Below are 17,487 nucleotides of genomic sequence, written 5' to 3'. Positions count from 1 at the left end.
ACCTCTCTGTAGTTTCCTACTCCAGATGACTCAAGAGAACAGAATGCCTTTGCCAGTATGGATTAGCCACAGAGGTACTATGGGGAGTGTGGTGTTTTCATCCTGTCCCTTTAGACTAAGAGGATTTTTTTTCCATCGTAGGCATATTTGTTCAATGAATAATGTAATTATCAGTTCTCAGGTTTGGATTTATCTCACTGAGAAAAGCACTTGGATACCTTAATGTTTAGCAAGTTAGAGGTATCTGCTCAGAACAGATTTGGAAATGGCTAGTCTCGGGACCCGCTGGACCAACACAGGACTTTCTGGTTTTGGTGTCTCTTTGCAATTGCTACCCTGATCTCTGGCATCCTGCTTTTCATTTCCTTTCTCTCATCTGCTCCCCCTCTATGCAAGGGTTCAGGCTTGAGACTGAACTGATGGGTCCTCGTATGCTAAGAGACCAGTATGTTAGCACTGTTAGCTATTTTATTGTTCTTACCACAGTGGACAGGCATGGTGACAAATGTAGACCACTGCAAGGGCCATCTTTGCTGCAGTATGTGCGCGTGGTCATAGCTTTTTTTTTACCCATCCATCTGCAAGTAGGTCAGCCGCTAGACCCTCATAACACATGGGCCGGCAAAACCACGGGAGGGCAAGCTGAGCTTCCTGACTGGAACACGGAAAGCTGCACAGTCTCGTTTGCACAATCTAGTGTGAGTGACGTATTTTAATTATTTGCATAGGGGGTGGGGGAGCTTCTTCTTTGTGAGAAGAGCTTGGAAGAGTACCAGTGTTTCTGGCCACAGCTCTGTCCTCAACTCTAACTATAAAAGGAGGGAAGAGAGAAACTATATCTTAAGTTACTGAGGAGCCTAAATTTATTGGCAGAACGAAAGGATCAGTTCATTTGGAGTCAAAGGCTTCCTTAATGAAAGAGTTCCTTGAGGAGGAGGTGGATAAAAGGGCAGAGACAAACAGAACAAGGAAAAAGTTGTCAGCAGGACAACTCTGGGAAGGGGAGCAGTAAATGAAAACCTGTCACAGTAAGTTGAGTTTCTGCTACTGTAAAGCTAGAATCAACATTGCTCGGATTGGTAATCTTACAGGCGTGCAACTAAACCAATATTCATGATCTTCAAGGGGTAATTGCTGAGTGTACTCTGATTTACGAGGGTCAACTAAAAGAACAAAAATACTGCTTTATAAAGGAGGTTCCAAAAAATTGGTTGTTGGAGTTTAAGGTGTGAATGAAAGATACTGCTGCTGCCCTTGAAGTAAATGTTTACTGACTTAAATTATTGATACGATCATGCTTGAGCAGAGAGAGGATGCAGGTTTCCTTTTAAAGATATCAGTGAATGCCAAAGATTACTGCTGGAAGAGTCCTTCATAAATGTGCAATAGAACTTTTAGTTTGTTTTTAAATTAAACTTTAATTAAACCTTTTGATTAATAAACAAATTAATCAACATACCTGATACTTGAGACTAAACTAGATGAGAGAACTGGTTTCACCTGAGGCTTCAGTCTTGTGCACTGATCTTGAGAACACTGGGAAGCAGTTCCTCTTACATCCAAGTGCAAGGTCCTGCACCCGGCTTGCGGCAATCCCCAGTATCAGTACAGATACAGATTCATTTAACGCGGATGGGAGGGAAAGGCAGTTCGGAGCATTAGGAAGGAGATGCACAAGTTACAATAATCTTGTGGAAAATAAACTCTTCTGCAGTCAAAAAAGTATTAAAAATTACTTGGAAAGCAATAGTTCATTTTAAAAAACAAAGGTATCATTATGGAATTTTATAAATCTGTATTTCATCTCCCTCAGGAAGGTACTGGTGTAGCTCTGGTGATACCAACTTTAAAAAGTCTGCGGTAGACCTAGGAGAGAGCTAGAGAAAGGCTGCAGGAAAGACTAAAGGTGTAGAATGGCTCTGAAGGAGAAATTATTTGAAGAGATTTGGCTGGTATTTTTCTGCCTGGAAGAAAGACAATTGGTGGAGGGAGGAGACAGTATGATTACTATTTCATGCACGTTGGGTTAACTTGTAGATGGTGCAGATTGTTAAAGTAAGGCCGGGATAAATTCTTGGAAGGAAAAATCCATCTAGAACTCTTAAATAGAAAGTGACCACTTCTGACTCAGGAAATAAGCCACTTAAGACAAATCAGGACAAGTGTACCAGGGAATTAGGTTTTCCCTAACTTGGATTCCTCTCTGCCATTTGCTGCTGATAAAAGGTTCACGTGGGATAGGATTTTATCAGACCTGATTCAGCCATCTTACACTTTTGGAAAAAAGCTTCCATTGTGCAGATACAGTTCACATTTAAATGGGTCTTTTTTCATCCGTGGATTAATTCATGTGTCCTATTCTAGATTAGTGCATGAAAACGAATTTACCATGAATTTTCCAGTTATTGCAATGTTGTGCGTCAGATTTGCAAGTACCGTAAGTCACTTCCACATTAGTTTGAGAGGAAGAAAACTCAATAAAGGGTCTCCTCCAGAGTTTAAAGTGTGAGTGTTAAAAATAAATCCTGAAGATTTTTCCATTCTGGTCTGTTTTACATGACTGCTACGTGTTGTTCTGGTTCTTCTAGAATGACTGCTTTTTGTTGTTCAACTTTGATACATCTAATTATACTTCTGCTTACCAATTGCAGATTTGGACTATTGTCTCCTTAAAGAATGTGGTTTTGTTTCAAAGGAATGTATTTTTAGCCACTTTCACTAGGGCCAATGCCTCTTATTTTTGGTATGAAATAGCGTTGAAAGAGCACCCTCTGGTGATAGTTGGTAACTGAGCTATCTTCTAGTTTGAAAAATGTAGTCATCTCATAGTCTCTAGGTAGGGATATAAACATACGTTCATATATGACTTACATTCCCTGCCCAGTATTTCTTAGCTAAGAAATGAGGTTATCGCCATACTCCACTTTTAGGTGGAAATCTGAAAGAACAGGTGCATCCAGTAACGAAATGCCTCAGCACTCTTGTAGAACCAGATCACACCTGGGACACAAGGTGTGCAGAGCTGTGATGTAGCAGGCCACGCTTTTTCAGGTCTGTTGCAGTGTGGCACCCTGGGGAGCCTAAGGCCAGAATGGAGAGAGTTGAAAGAAATCAGTGTAGTTTTCAGAGACTTAATGTAGCATCTGAGACTGCTGCCAAAGGAAGGATGGGACACTGTATGACTGCAAGTGTCATAGCCTGAGTATACTGTGGTTTTTTAATAAAGTGTGGGATGTCTCGCAGTACTTTGGCATGCCCTTGAATTTTGAGCCCAGTAGAAGGATGCTGTTCGAAGACCCAAATTGAAGACAAGAAAACCACCTTACCAACGGCAATGTGGTATAGTTAGCATCAGTCCTGCAGTCTCTCTCCAGTGCTTTCTGAATGGGGTTTACTTTGATAGTGAGGTAGGTTGCAGACCAGAAAAAGGAGGAAAAGTTGAAAGCCTGAAGTGTGGTCCTGAGTTAGATACTAGCAATAAGGAGGAAGAGAGGAGGGAACCCAGCCTACTGGAGTTGTTTGCAGCATGCAACTTACACATCACATACTAAGAATAACTGGCAAGCCATTTCTGTTTTATCCAAATACCGCAAGCACTTTCAGGTGAGGTAGGTAGGTTAGTACTTCCCCTTTTGTTACTGATGTGAGAGGCAGAAAGTGAGACCTGAAGGTCTGCGGTGGCAAAGTAACACTTAGCAAGGCAGTAGCACAGCAAGGTGGATATCCACTCACGCTGAAACTCAGTTTGCGCCTACTTGTTTTGGGGGGTTTTGGTCATTTTTTCTCCAATTCCAGTACGTTATAGGCTATTTTAAAACTTTTTTGTTGTTATTGAGGATGTGGTGGTGGTGGTGATTTGAGACATTCACCTCCTTTGTTTTGAAAGCTCTACTGTTGGTTATATTTTCTCTATTTAAATTAAGGAAAGGTGCTAGCTGTATCCTTCATTGCTTTCTTGAAATCTCATTGTACAACTAATTACAAGTAATCACTTGTCAAATGCTGCAGTAGCATTTGTGCACCTGCGGATGGATGCAGTTATAGCTGTCCCCATGTATACTAAAAGAACAAGTAGCTGTAGACACTGAGGCATGGTCATGATTGACAAAGGTTGGCTTCAGAAATAGTGAAAAATTACTTTTACAATTTTTTGGGAATTCACCAGTAGCCTTTTATTTTATCTGCTGGAACTCCTTCCTGTCATGAGACTTATACTTCTACTTGATAAGTTTGTGAACTTTTGTGGGAAGGAAAGATCTTGCTTAATAGCTTGATAACTAAGCCCCTTTCACTGTTTTTTTTAGCTTGGTTTCCTTAGGAAGTGAGATAACTGAGCTTGTTATATAAATCTTTTAACTGATGAAGTTATATTTGTAAAATTAGCTTTTCAATCTGGCACTTCATTCATGATATTATAGTTCCTACGTAAAAGAATACTTACATGAAATATTTTTTTCACTCCTTTCTTTTTAGAAATGCATGATTTCTCAGTCAAACAGTATCTTTTGTGCTATTATGCTTACTCTGTAAGCTTAAGGGCTTGAAAGACTGTAAACTGTAATTTAAAAACCCGTTTAATATCAGTTTGAGTTTTATGTGAAATCTGTGTATGCTACACTATGAATATTAAGTGCTTCCATCAAAACCATTGCTCTCTAAAGATTCCTTTACGTTTGTAGCAGGCAAAATTCACGAAGATACATTGGTTAAAAATGAGCATATCGTAGGCCTGTAAAAATCACTGTGTGTGCTCATGAACCGTTAGGACATAGGATTCATTAACATTTGTTTTGCACTGGGTCAGTGATTCTCTAATAAGATATCAGTATACTGCTGTGATTATAATTAAGTTAGGGAAGTTTAGAAACTATGCCCACAACTTCGTCATCTTTACCAAGGCTACTCGGAGTGCACGGAACAGTGTGATAAAACTTGGACTTGTAGGATATTTTCCTTATTTTACAGGTGCGCTACACAAACGTCACTGTACTGTTCCTTCATAGGACCCTGTAGAATGTCCTGTCTTCCTTCAGTGAGCAGGCGCCCCAGGGCAGAGGAAAATAGACGTCAGCAGTGGGTGACTGAGCACAGCTGCTTTCTCCATGGAAGCGTTGCTGATCCAAGACGTCCTGAGGGGAGGAAGGACCGAATTCATTCAGCTGGTGAACAGGCAGTTCAGTTTAGAGGAGGGGATTGGACACGGAGGACGTGTTTACACAGCAGCATGGAGGAAGGAAAGCTGTTGCTCCAGAGATGCATTGTGAACTGCCCTTGGTTCACATGCAAACGCCTCTAGGTTTCTTGGAGCTTCCTGGCTTCAGCTTGGGCCTTCTTTGGAGGCACTGGTCAGTGCTCGGGTCCAGAGTTCGAGCACTCCGCAGTTACAGTGTGGACACAGAAGTAGCTGGGACTCAGATCCTGGATGGCAGCATTTCTGGGCCTGCTGCTGTTTCACTTCTCATTAACCGTAAGTTAAACTGTTTGCAAAAGGCCTTCCATCACCCAGTCCCTAGTTCTGCAATGGGCAGAGTCAGGAAATGAAACGACTTCAAAATTGCAAAGTTTTGTAATAATAAAATGCGTGTTCTACAGCAGTCTTGTAGGTCTGCTTCTTAAAAGGCTTACTGGTTTTTGTGTACTGGTTTCTGTTAAAAATCTGAACAGACAAAAACTATACAAACTCCAAACGAGGAAAAAAAAAATCAGGTAGCCTTGTCAGTTTATTACTGAGAGATATAAGAAATATGTCAGTACTTGAATTCATGACTTGCTTTCAGTATGGGCTTATTACTGATGAAAGGTGGAGCTTGGAAACGCATCTTGATTCTAGAGCTTCAGTTGCTTGAAAGCATGTCAGTGCAAACTTAACCAGTCTAATCAGGGAAGATCTTGGAATTTTGTTTTGATTTTAAATCTATCAGAAATTTGATTAAATAAAGGATCTAAAAGGAATGTGTTTTGAAAGCCAAAAATTGGCATGACTTGAAGTCACTGTAGCCTTAGACTTTCTGTTTGGCAAGTGCTTTTAAAAAAGACTTCTGAAAGTAGTTTTAATTCTGGATTATAAACAAAATAGGTAACTTGGAAACTGTAATGCATTTGAGCAGGTGAAGGATCTGGGAAACAAGGCATGTATAGCATAGTATTGATAACTGTTAGTGCTTAAGAATTTTTGTACTATTTAGATGCTCCTGATGAAGACCAAGACTGTGCTGTTAGAAGGTCACTGTCTTTTCCAGTGAACTTAAACTGCAGAGTGAAATGTGCTGGGAAAGGGATACGGTAGGAAAGCAAGGGGAGAAGAGCTTCCTCAGAGGAGTAGGGAAGTAAGAGAAACTGAGCCTGGCTGGGGAACTGAGTTGCCCTGAGATAATGTGAGGAAGTAGAACTCTGACAGAGAGCCTTGGGCTGGCACCTGCGTTCCTGTAAAAGGACAGTTTGGCATGGGTAGGTTGGAGAAACCTCTCATTCCAGTATCTGGAAGAGCTTCACCAGAGAGCATCAGTCCTAACAGCCAGTCTTTCCTCTGCAAACAGCCTCTATTTCAAACTGTCGAAGATTTCTTTTGTAGTGCTTAATGCTGTTTAATTACACTTGAGTATTTTTGTACTACTCTGGCTTCTTTTAGTTAGATGGGAACAAATGGGGCTTACTTAGTAGGTGTTTCTCCTTTTTATTGTTCGGTATGAGGTTCCAGTACCTTCTCTGCCTTCTTAGAGTCATAGAGTGTCTGGAATTGGAAGGGACCCGTAAGGATCATCAAGTCCAACTCCCTGCTCCTTGCAGGATTACCTAACACTAAACCATATGACCAAGAGCATCGTCCAGATGCTCCTTGAACTGACAGGCTTGGTGCCAAGACCACTGCCATGGGGAGCCTGTTCCAGTGACCCCATCTTTTCAAACAATTCCGGGTTAAAGAATTCAAAAAGCTTAAAGACAAGGTTATTAACTTCTTTCTGGTCTGATTCTCTGATATTTAGTACTACATCTGCATTCATCACAGCCTTTTCCATAAACCTTTGGAGTCTTCATTAGAGGTGCATGGCTGGTGTTACACCTTTTTTTACTGAATTGGTCAGAGGTGAAAAACATTCGCATTTTGGAGTTCCCAAAATAAAATATTGCTGCCATTTTGTGGTTGTGTTTTCTTCTTTCTCAGGATATATAATGTAATCTAGCACTTAAGAGTGTAGATATATTATAGTATTTCAGTTGAGTTCCAGCATTTCAGCTTCTCCCATTTGAATTTGACAGAATTCAGCTTTGGGGTTCTTTGATTTTAATAAATAAATAAATATGACTATGTAACTGTAAGTTCAGGATTCTGTGGAGCATCACAAGAAGTGTTCGTGAAACATGCCAAGTTCTGCATGCTTGCTTTTGAGACTGTGGGTTTTTTTTTTTATTATTAGTGGTAGGAATAAAATAATAGGAGTAATACACAAACATGCAAGATGCAAAAGTGGAATGCTACCAGTAGAATGGTTTTCTCTTGTGCTTTGTCGCTGTGGCCTGATGTTTGTACTTAAAAATTGTTAGGCTGCAGCATGTTGGACATAATTTCAAGTGAGGAAACTTCCTTTCCTACTCCTACAATGATGTTACATGAGAGAGAGAACCTGAGATTGCAGCTTTGTAATATAGCAAGAGGTTGTATTTAAATAAGAAAGGAAAATCCTTGTCTATTGCCAAAGATGGGGAAATCCACAGAAATACCCTTGGTTTTTTGTTAAGCCCAGCAACTGATTGTGTTTCTAGGGTCTTCCAGCTAATACTTAGATTCTTCTGGATAAAACATTGGAATCGCCTACCTCCTACCTCAAGCTCATTAAAACTTAGAAAGTTTCAAGTGGCTTTGTTACACACAATACAAGAAATTGGGATTGCCTTAATGAAAATTTAGGACAAAAATTTGGATTTGAGTTTTCAGTACCGCTGATGGTGATGTTTCCATTCCCCATGCCATTTAAATATCTTTGCTTTCCAGTGTGTAACTCTGCAAGTTTCCCTGTTCGTGCTTTTTGAAAACTCTTGGTGTTGCAGGTGCCTTTACTGATATAAAATTCTGTTGACGTATTTTTCAGGATGTGGATAAATATATGGTGGAGTTTCAGTGCTATGATATATTGTGCATCAGCGTAGCAGTCTGCTTGCCAGTACTGTCAGTTGCCGAGTTAAGATCAGAATTTCACCCTGCGTTTGTAGTGCAAGGAGATGTTCGTTTATTCGGTAGCCTTTTTCGGGTGAACCTTTAGAGGGCAGCATCGTTCCCCTTCTGTTAGGCGAGGTGCGTCGTTAACGTTTCCTGGGGTGGCTGCCAAACCAAATCCTGTTCTGTGTAGCAAAGAATAGGATCATAAACAGGCTGAAACCAAAAGTGAGAGTAAAGAGTGAATTAGTTTAACTTTTGAAAAGTATGCCTGTGTGTGTGAATATACGATGATTCTTAATACTGAAGGTGGTATGTTTGAACTTAGTACGTACGTGGACTGGGAATGCTGCTGTTTAATGAAACCAGAAACCATTAATAGCCACTAATGTTTTCTTTTGTTTTTTGAACTTACTTTCACCATTCCTTATGATCAGGGCGTATGTCAGTATTTGGAGAAGGTACGCCGTAACATAAAGCTTCTTGGGTTTGAATTATTTAGTGTGTTGATGCTGCAAGCGGTCCACCTGTGTCTTTTTCTCCTACCTTCAAAGATGCTGGTAACAAAATTATTTCCCTGTTATAATGGAAAATAAAAGCTCTGAACCGAGGAGACCTGTTGAAAGTTGTCTGAGTTTGAACATGAAAAAGTCACTCACTTTACCTATACAGGAAACTTTTTCAGGTTTGTCACAGCAAGCACATTGGTTTTGTTTTCCAGCAAGCTTCGCATTCCAAAAAGCCCAAAGAGAGTGTGTGTTTCTCACAAGAGCGGTAGTGCAGCAGCTCACTAGTCTTTACGGTAGCAGCTGTGGTGTATGTAAGAAATAATTCTGATATTTTTTGCATTGCAGAAGGTAGGCACTGTACATATGAAACTTGCAGTCCATCTGGAAGAAATTAGATACATTCAACTCATTCCCATTGCAGGTCCGATCAGGAAGCCCAAGTATGTGGAAAGTCCTAGAGTGCCAGGTGAGGCAGCTCTGCTGCTGAGAAAAGGCTCAGAGCAAGGAGAACCCAGTCAAAATGGTAAGAGGCTGGTCAGTGATCCGTTATTTGGTAGAACAGCTGTTCGTTTCAGAGTGGTACAAAGGAGCCTGCATAATCAGGGAAACTGATTCGTTATTTGTAAGAATGTTTTGCGGATTTAACATGCTTGTGGTAAGGAGGAGATGCTTGCAATTATATTTATGTGATCTTTATAACTGTCTCAATTCTTGGAGCTGTGCATGTACTGCAGGCAAAATGATGCCTGGGTGTTGTTGATTGCTACATATGCCAAAGGCCCACTAGAATTTTTCTGAACTTGTTTTTAATGTAAATTGATTCCAAGTGTGTAGCAGTACACTGGGTACAATGCCTCGTTTTAGAAATTTTGTAAAAACTTGCTCGATAAGAAGGCAGTAACAGTAGCCTCCTGTGTTGACAAAGCTCGAAAAAGCTACCTCCCTAGAGTTAATTGGTATTCTTGTAAAGTTTCATGTTCGTTAAATTTGACTAGTGCATAACAGTGTGGCTCTGACAGCGAATGTCATGGTCAAAGCAAAATGCCCCATATGTTGGTATATGACTGTATGCATTGTAACATGGATTTCGTATGCCTTGTATTTTTAGATTAATTTTTCAGTTTAGCTGACCTCATTAAAGTCATTGCATATAACTGATGAGGTTCCAGCTGAACAATTCTTTGTTTTCCTTTTGCTTCGATTTTAAAGGAAACTACAGTTTTAAAAGCCAATGTTTTCTTTTTTAAAAAAAGCCCCTTATTTTTGATAAGTACTAGTGAAAACAGAACTTACTGTAATTGTTTTCACCATCATCTTCTGTATGCCTTATTTGATAAGTTACAGTTACCCCGGTCCCTCTTGTGCCTCCATCTTCACAGCCATCTTAGTGCTGGCATTGAAGTTTTATGTCCAACTGGGAGAGCATGTAGTTCTCATCTCCCTAATCTAAAAGTGACCATCTCATGATGATCCTCCTCTTTACAGAGTTGCACTCCCAGTCAGTGAGACTCCTGAAGGTCAAAATTAAACTCTAGTGTTTAAGGATTAAACAGTGGTTGTTGCATTGAACACCTTAGACTCTTGGCTTTTATCTCTGTTGATGAACTGAATTTGGTACTATGCCTAACATTTACTCAGACTTGTCAAAGATTAAAATTTAAATATAATAATATTAGGATTTTGCAACTTTGATAGAAGAACGAAGATGTTGATTTCATTAACTGTGTAATTTCTAGGATAGTAATTATAAAGGTCAATTGTAATCCTCAAAGTGACAATTTTGCAGAGAAAATATATTTTCCAGTCAAATATTCTTAAGACGTGTCAATTTGCAAAATATTCAGAGGTACAAAAACTTGCTTTCTGCTTTCAAAAAAAAGACATAATTTCATAGACTTCCTCCTTTTGGGATTAAGTGAGAATCAGATAATTTGATCTTCCAGAGTAAAATCTTAAGCTGTCTACAAAACTAAGGAATACGTGCATTCAGTAGGCATTGAGCTGGAGGGAGATGAAGGATGGTTGACTCGTAAACTACTTCTGGTTGCAAACCGTGGATTTTATGTCACTCACAAAACTGAAACATTATTGAAGTAACGCGTACTGATCAAGCTGTTCAGTTAAAATAATTGTTTTCTGTGTTTTTCTTACAGTCTGCAGCTTGGGGAAAAATGTGCTGTTTATTGCAAATATCACTGAACGTCAGCTTGGTCTTGCATGGTTAGATACCATATACTCTTCATGGGGAGTAAATACTGTCCCTGACGCTCATTCGGCTTAGTGAAGCCATGAAGGAAAGACCAAAGTAAAAGGGGCAGTTTAGCCTTTTTTTTTTTTTTTTAAAAGTCCATACACCTAGGTCTCTCTTTCTTCACTCTTCCTCTGAGGCACTCCTCATCAGTTAGGAACTTTTTGTTGCATGAAGTCTCCAAACTTCAAACCGATACAACTGTTTGGATGTGCCTGCTGTCCTCCAGTCGTGTGGGGCCGAGGCCGCCTTGCCCAGGCGGCGGTGGCTGGGGAGCAGCAGGCCGGGCGCTCCCGCCTTTTTCCCTCTGCGGAGTCGGGGGCCCGCTGCTGCAGCCAGCAGCTCTCTAGCGGAGAATTCCGGCTGTGCGCCGTTTCTCACCGTGGTTCGGTGATGCTCCTTCATTGAGCAGCTGCTTATATCTGAGGGTGGGACAGGCCCGCATATCATTCTTTTTTTTTTAATGGACAAAAGAAAAAAATATCATAGAAATGTTTCTGGTAGGGAGGAGCATTACAGGTGGGTAGGTGATGCCAAACTGTTGGCGTCAAGGAAAGAAAACGGCAGAAGGTGCTAGTTTGTGAGATTGTATTAGCAATAGGTGTTTTCCCGAAGCAGATCTGTGACAGGCTGTTTTTGTTGGAGGTTGCCTCGTTTTGAACTTTGTCTCATTATATCTGTTGGACATCAGAAGACATTTTAAAGCGCTGTACTGATAAAATTAAATATTTTTGCAACCAGAAAAGCTGGGATATGTAGAACTGGTGTCGCATCCTTTCCATAGCAAGCACAACAAAAATGTATGTAGCGTTAACTGTGAGATTACAAAATATCTGTATTATTTACCTCTACTTTTCACGTTTTTAACATTACAGAAAACTTTATAAAAAAATCACTGGAACAGAATTTCAGTCTGTCGCTGAGCTTTGATAGCATTGAGTTTAATGCTGCTGTTAGGAGAATAATCACGTCGATCTTCAGTTCAGTGATGAACTGGTTGCACTTAACCATTTTTTCTCCCCTAGATTTGTGCAGATATGCAGAGGATACAAGACCTACCAACAATTTAATGGAAAAAAAGTTTGAATGGCATTAGCTTCTCTGTTAGATACATTGCTGACTGAAGAACTGGTGTTTACATTTGTTTGTACTTTTTCGACATCTTGTAACAGTTTCCAGATACAAGACTAATCTTCACCAACTTTTTCTCCTCTACTCCAAAGCAAAGCTTGACAAAGACTCGAGCTGTTCTCCTGCAGCACAAGAATTGATGACAAGATTGGGTTTTTTGCTGGGAGAAGGGATCCCAACTTCTGCTCATCTAGAAGAGAAAAATGAAGTCATGGTAGGCTAATGAAAAGTAATATATTTAATACTCATCCTATTTCTGAGGGGACTAGCGTTATTTCCTGTATTTGCTAGTTGCAGTTTACTTGATACTTACTAAAATACAATCCATTTAAATAGACATATAGTAATAGAATTGTAAGTTAATTATAACAACTGTGTGTTTGTTTTGAAATTATGAGTTGATCTTGCATTCTTAAAAAAAAAAGGAATAGACTTCTGATCATTTCTGGAAGGTAAATCTAATCTACTATGAATGTGAATAGCTTCTAGGGTTCTCTCTGCCTTGTATTTAGAGGAACTTTTTTCCTTCTGTTCTCAGTGATTTATGAGAACGGACAATGTCAGTGGTTTGTTAAAATAGGAGCATGCTTTTGGAGCGTGGGTGTTTGATTTTTGCTGAGAAGTTTATTTCTGTTTGACAGTCTCTGTCATTTGGGGGTAGAATAATTGGGGAGAAGCAAGCAGCTACTATCCATATGAAACCTATCTGCTAACCAAAACTGCACAGTAACTAGCAGTCTCTCTTTCTTCCCCTTACTCTCTCCGCTTTTAGTCCCAGGCCTCACAAATCTTAGTGCATCGGTTTGGGTTTCGTTGATAGTGAAATGTGAATAAGACTGCAGTTCTGGTGTTTTTAACCCAAAGAATAAATACTGAGGGCAGAGGGGAGGGGTAGCCAGTAAAATGTTGAATAGAGAAAAAATCTGTCTCACTGCAACTCTTCCAGTGAACTGTGAAGCTCCCTTCTTTCTTCAGAAGTCACTTTTTAAGAGTAATCTGACAACATGTCATTAAGGTTCCCAATCAAGATAAAGCTTCCACTTCTTGAAGTTTTTGCTTGAAAAATGGACTCTTTGCTTTGTTCTTATTCTACTTCACCTTGATGTTTCTGACTTTCAACACAGTAGTGTACTGCCACCTGTGCAATAACTGTTCATTTTTCTTCACATTGCAGTGTACGGGAGTGAGTCCATGTTCCACCCTCACCAGCAGCACTACATCCCCTAGCACTGATAGTCCCTGCTCAACTCTCAATAGCTGTGCGGGCATAACAGCAGCTAACAAAGGTAGTCCCTGTGGAACCATTAGCAGCCCTAGCTCCACCCTGGAGAGCAAGGACAGTGGAATTATAGGTAAGCATCTCAATTAGTATTGCAATTAATAGAAAATCTTCTCTTAATAGTAGAAGTCTGAATAGCTGCTTCATGTTACTGTGTTCAATTTTATGCTGTCTGTGGATCCCGTTTCAAATCCTCTGTACTTGAAAGATTAAAATCATACTCTTTGGCTATAACAGTTGCTGTTGTTAGATGCGCATTTCTCTTCTTTTGTTTTCCTGATGCAGTTCTAGTTTTTCCATGATTTCCTTTAAAAATCATTAGTTTCCTCTGTTTCGCTCCATTTCTTATTTTCTTCTGCCTTTTTCCTTTTCCGTTATATATGTCTCTACAATGCATTTTGTAATGGTGAAGCACTGCGTAGCTTGAAGCTGGCTTAATTTCCAGCTGAGCAAGAAATAGTTAATGCTGTTTCTTATGAGAAAAACCGAAATCAAATGGTTTAAAAACATTGCAAACTTTTGAGTAATTGACATGAAAATGAAACTAAAATGGGGCATCATGGAAGAGGTGAAATTCTGTGATCCTCCACTGAATGGATGACTGAACTGAGGGTATATATGCATGTCCTGTGGGGAGTCGGTTATCTTGAGAGAGGCAGCTACCATCACAGACCACCTGTTACATAGCTCCTTTTACCAACTAGCTGAATATCTCAGTAAGTCTGTTCAGTACTAAAGAAAAGATCTAAATTCTTTGCTGCCTCATTTGTGCCATCTTCCCTGTTTCTGCTCCCTTCCCTAATGGGTCTTTGTCTCTACCGCTATTTACTTGTACCTTTGGGCACCTAGGTGACTTCTTTAATATTATTTTCTGGAAGGTCAGACTAAGATGTAAACAGCATATTTTTCATGTTTTTATAAACTGTTGTAGGAAGGTTTATTCTGCTTTATTGGTTTAGTAAATTTTTTGTTTAAATGCTGACTCCTTAACCAGTTGATGCCACTTGAAGTTGATTTTGTGACAGCTGTTAAGCTTACCAACAAAAACAAAGCACGAATTGGCCCCTAACCAGATGCTTTCTCAATGTGCAAAAGTGAGCTTTCAGTTTTACTTAAGTCTAGCTGATGGGCTAAATTTAGGGAGACTGAAAAAGGGAAGCAATTCTAAATCTTAAATGCCTAGATTTGACAAAGTAAACTTAAGATGTGTCGTTGTCTTTGAACTTAGTATTTTTTTACTTGCAACTTCTGTTTATAGAAGGAATTGCAAGTGCAAGTGGTCTCTGCTTGCCATTACGAATACTACCATGATGATCATTGGTGTAGTACTTGCCAAGAAGTAGTGATGATACATGTTTTCATAACGCGGTTGATAACACTTTACTCTGACTTTATAGATGTTCTTGCATTTTATTATAAAGTGAAGTAATAATAATCATAAGTTACAACATAATGTTATTTTTACTGATCAGTTACCCTAAAAGAGGTGTTCATCATGGGGCAAAAGACTCATTTGTGTAACACTTAAGTTTTGGAAAATGATTATGTGAACTTGTTCCATAGTATATTGATAAAAGCCATTGTCCGTGGTCAATTTTGTGTAAGATCTAGTTTTGAGATGGCATTAACATTTTGATGCAAACGAAAGGGTATATTAGAATTGTAGCTCTTGGATTCACAGATTTCAGTCACTGTCTAACTTGAGAATAGAGTACATTAGTTTTAGGTTTTGTCAGAATTTAGCGTTTCCTGTTTTGATTACGCCGATGGAAGTATAAAACAAACTTAAATGCTTGTATAAGTGAGTGTATTGGTGTAAAAATACAGCAATGTATGACTAGAAGAAACAGTAATGCTTCTTGTTGCAAAAAATATTTATCTGTCAGTGTATTTTAGTCATTTCCTTGTTTAAAATGTTTTATAGGGGTTTTGATTTTTTTAATACAGTGATTTAAATCAGTTCTCTGAGTGACACCGGGATCTACGACAGTTATGCCATTAAAACAAAACAGCCTTCCCAGATAGGACATATTTACAAAGATACTTCTGCTTTCATAAATGCATCTATGCTTAAGCTTTTAGTAGCGCTGTAAGTTATGTGTAGACTGACTATTAGGCACTTCTGCTTAGGTGTGTTTCTTAAAAATGTGGCACCTTTTGTTAAGGCTTCTCTAAGTGATGAGTGTTTGCCTTTTATAAAAAAGAGTAGTCATATTGCTTGGGAATATTTAGTTGTTCGGAGATGTAAACCAGTGTGTGTGTTCATTTGTTTAAAGTGGTACTGCACTGAAAGACTTAGTTGACTTTGCAAAGAAGTTTAAGGACTGCACACTGTTTTGTGTGCAAGTTTTGTTTATATCAGTGAGAGTAGCAGTGATGTGAATATAAAAATTGACTTTACTAATACACTAAATTGCTTCTGTGTTACGTGATATAGAAGGGGAAAAAGGGATCCTGTTTCTATGTTAATTACATACTTTCATTCAGCCTTACCGAGCTCTTCTGTGAGGTACTGCAGCCCAGGGGAGGGATGCATCCGTGTTTTGTATATGCAGTTTAATGTCACAGAAGATGCATTTTTCATGCAGATGCTTTATGAAGTCTTGGCTTAAATACACTTACAGTATCAGTAACACATAGTTCATGTGGAATATTGTGTGCAATTCTGGGCTCCCTGGTTCAAAAAAGAATAAAGAACTATTGGAGAGAGTCCAGCGGAGGGCAGCAAAGATGATGAGGGGGCTGGAGCATGTCCCTTATGAGGAGTGGCTGAGAGAACTGGGTCTGTTCAGCCTGGAGGAGAGAAAACTGAGAGGAGATCTGATCAGTACTTATAAATCACAGAATCATCAGGGTATAGAAGTTCTTCCTCACGTTCAGGTAGAACTGAACCTCATCCTGAGGTTCAGTTTGTGCCCGTTGCCCCTTAACCTGTCACGGGGCACCACTGAGAAGAGCCTGGCCCCGTCGTCTTGACATCCACTCTTAAGGTATTTATAAGCATTGATCAGATCTCCTCTGATCCTCTCAAATACCTTAACATGAGGAAGAACTTCTGTACTTTGAGGGTGGTAGAGCGCTGAAACAGGCTGCCGAGAGAGGCTGTGGAGTCTCCTTCTCTGGAGATGCTCAAAATCCGCCTGGATGTGTTCCTGTGCAGCTTGGTGCAGGTGACCCTGCTTTGGCAGGGGGGTTGTACTGGATGATCTCCAGAGGTCCCTTCCAACCCCCACCAGCCTGGGATTCCTTCCAGAAAGGCAGGGTGATAGGCTGGAGCTCTGTTCTTTAACCTTCTTTAAAACCCGTTCTTGAGTGAGAGCTTCCCTTCTCTCAAGTGAACAAATGTCGATACTGATAGGAGCTTACTACCCATGCTTTGCAAGCTTGAAATGTTCTATGAGTACGTCCATGTTCTAAGTGAGGTCAGAACTAGCTTCACGTTTAAAATGGTATAAATTGTTTAAAATAGTATATTGCCTGACAACTGCATCATCCAGTGTATAACCTTGTAAGTAGTAATATTTTTAAGAAAATATTTTTGAACCCAGTGATAGAAGTTGCTTATTGAACTAATGAAAAGACAGGAGTATCAAAAATAGGAGAAACGTGAAAATAAGTCCTTTATTATACAGGGAGAGGAGAGGATGGTGGAGTTGTGAAGCATATGATTGTGAGAGCAGGGGGAAAAAACCGTAGAGAAGATGTGTGTGTGGGGGCACTCCTGTATAACTTCTTCAGTCAAGTATCTATGGTTCGTGATCATGAGACCGTATGAAAATCATCTGCTACTTTTCTGTGGAGCTGTCATTCATGTCTCAAATTCAGGGAGAATTTGAACACCCCTTGACCCTTGGCAACCCATGGCAGCACCCCTTACATGTATAAAGGCATGAAACCAAGGAGGGAAATACGAGGCACCTCTCTGATAAATGACCCGTGTTTTTGGTTTTTAAATATGAATGTGTTTGTGCATTCAAATTTGTTATTAGTAGTAAATGTGGGGTTTAAGTTATGTTTAGCAAGTATATGTTTTCTAATGTCTTTGACAGAGTTTATCCAACCATGAAATAACTTGCTCTTTCATGCGACTTCTGTGGGCTTCCATTGTAATTCTACTCTCATGATGTTTTCTGGGCCAGCAGACTCTGATGGGAAATCTGTCTTTTCT

At 39.7% G+C, this 17,487-nt stretch overlaps 1 protein-coding gene across 1 annotated transcript in view; it reads left to right on the top strand.

Moving 5' to 3' along the window:
- Positions 1-5,253: 5,253 nt before the first annotated feature.
- Positions 5,254-17,487, top strand: part of TANC1 (tetratricopeptide repeat, ankyrin repeat and coiled-coil containing 1) — a 48,138-nt gene continuing 35,904 nt past the window's right edge. Inside the window, exons 1-4 of the mRNA XM_009699476.1 lie at positions 5,254-5,467; positions 9,083-9,184; positions 12,133-12,254; positions 13,215-13,392. Of these exons, the coding sequence (XP_009697778.1) occupies positions 5,254-5,467; positions 9,083-9,184; positions 12,133-12,254; positions 13,215-13,392 (616 nt within the window). The remainder of the gene's footprint in view (positions 5,468-9,082; positions 9,185-12,132; positions 12,255-13,214; positions 13,393-17,487) is intronic.

The sequence above is a fragment of the Cariama cristata genome, unplaced genomic scaffold, assembly GCF_000690535.1.
Source record: "Cariama cristata isolate BGI_N322 unplaced genomic scaffold, ASM69053v1 scaffold7784, whole genome shotgun sequence".
Lineage (NCBI taxonomy): Eukaryota > Metazoa > Chordata > Aves > Cariamiformes > Cariamidae > Cariama > Cariama cristata.
This window is presented reverse-complemented; position numbering and strand designations above follow the sequence as displayed.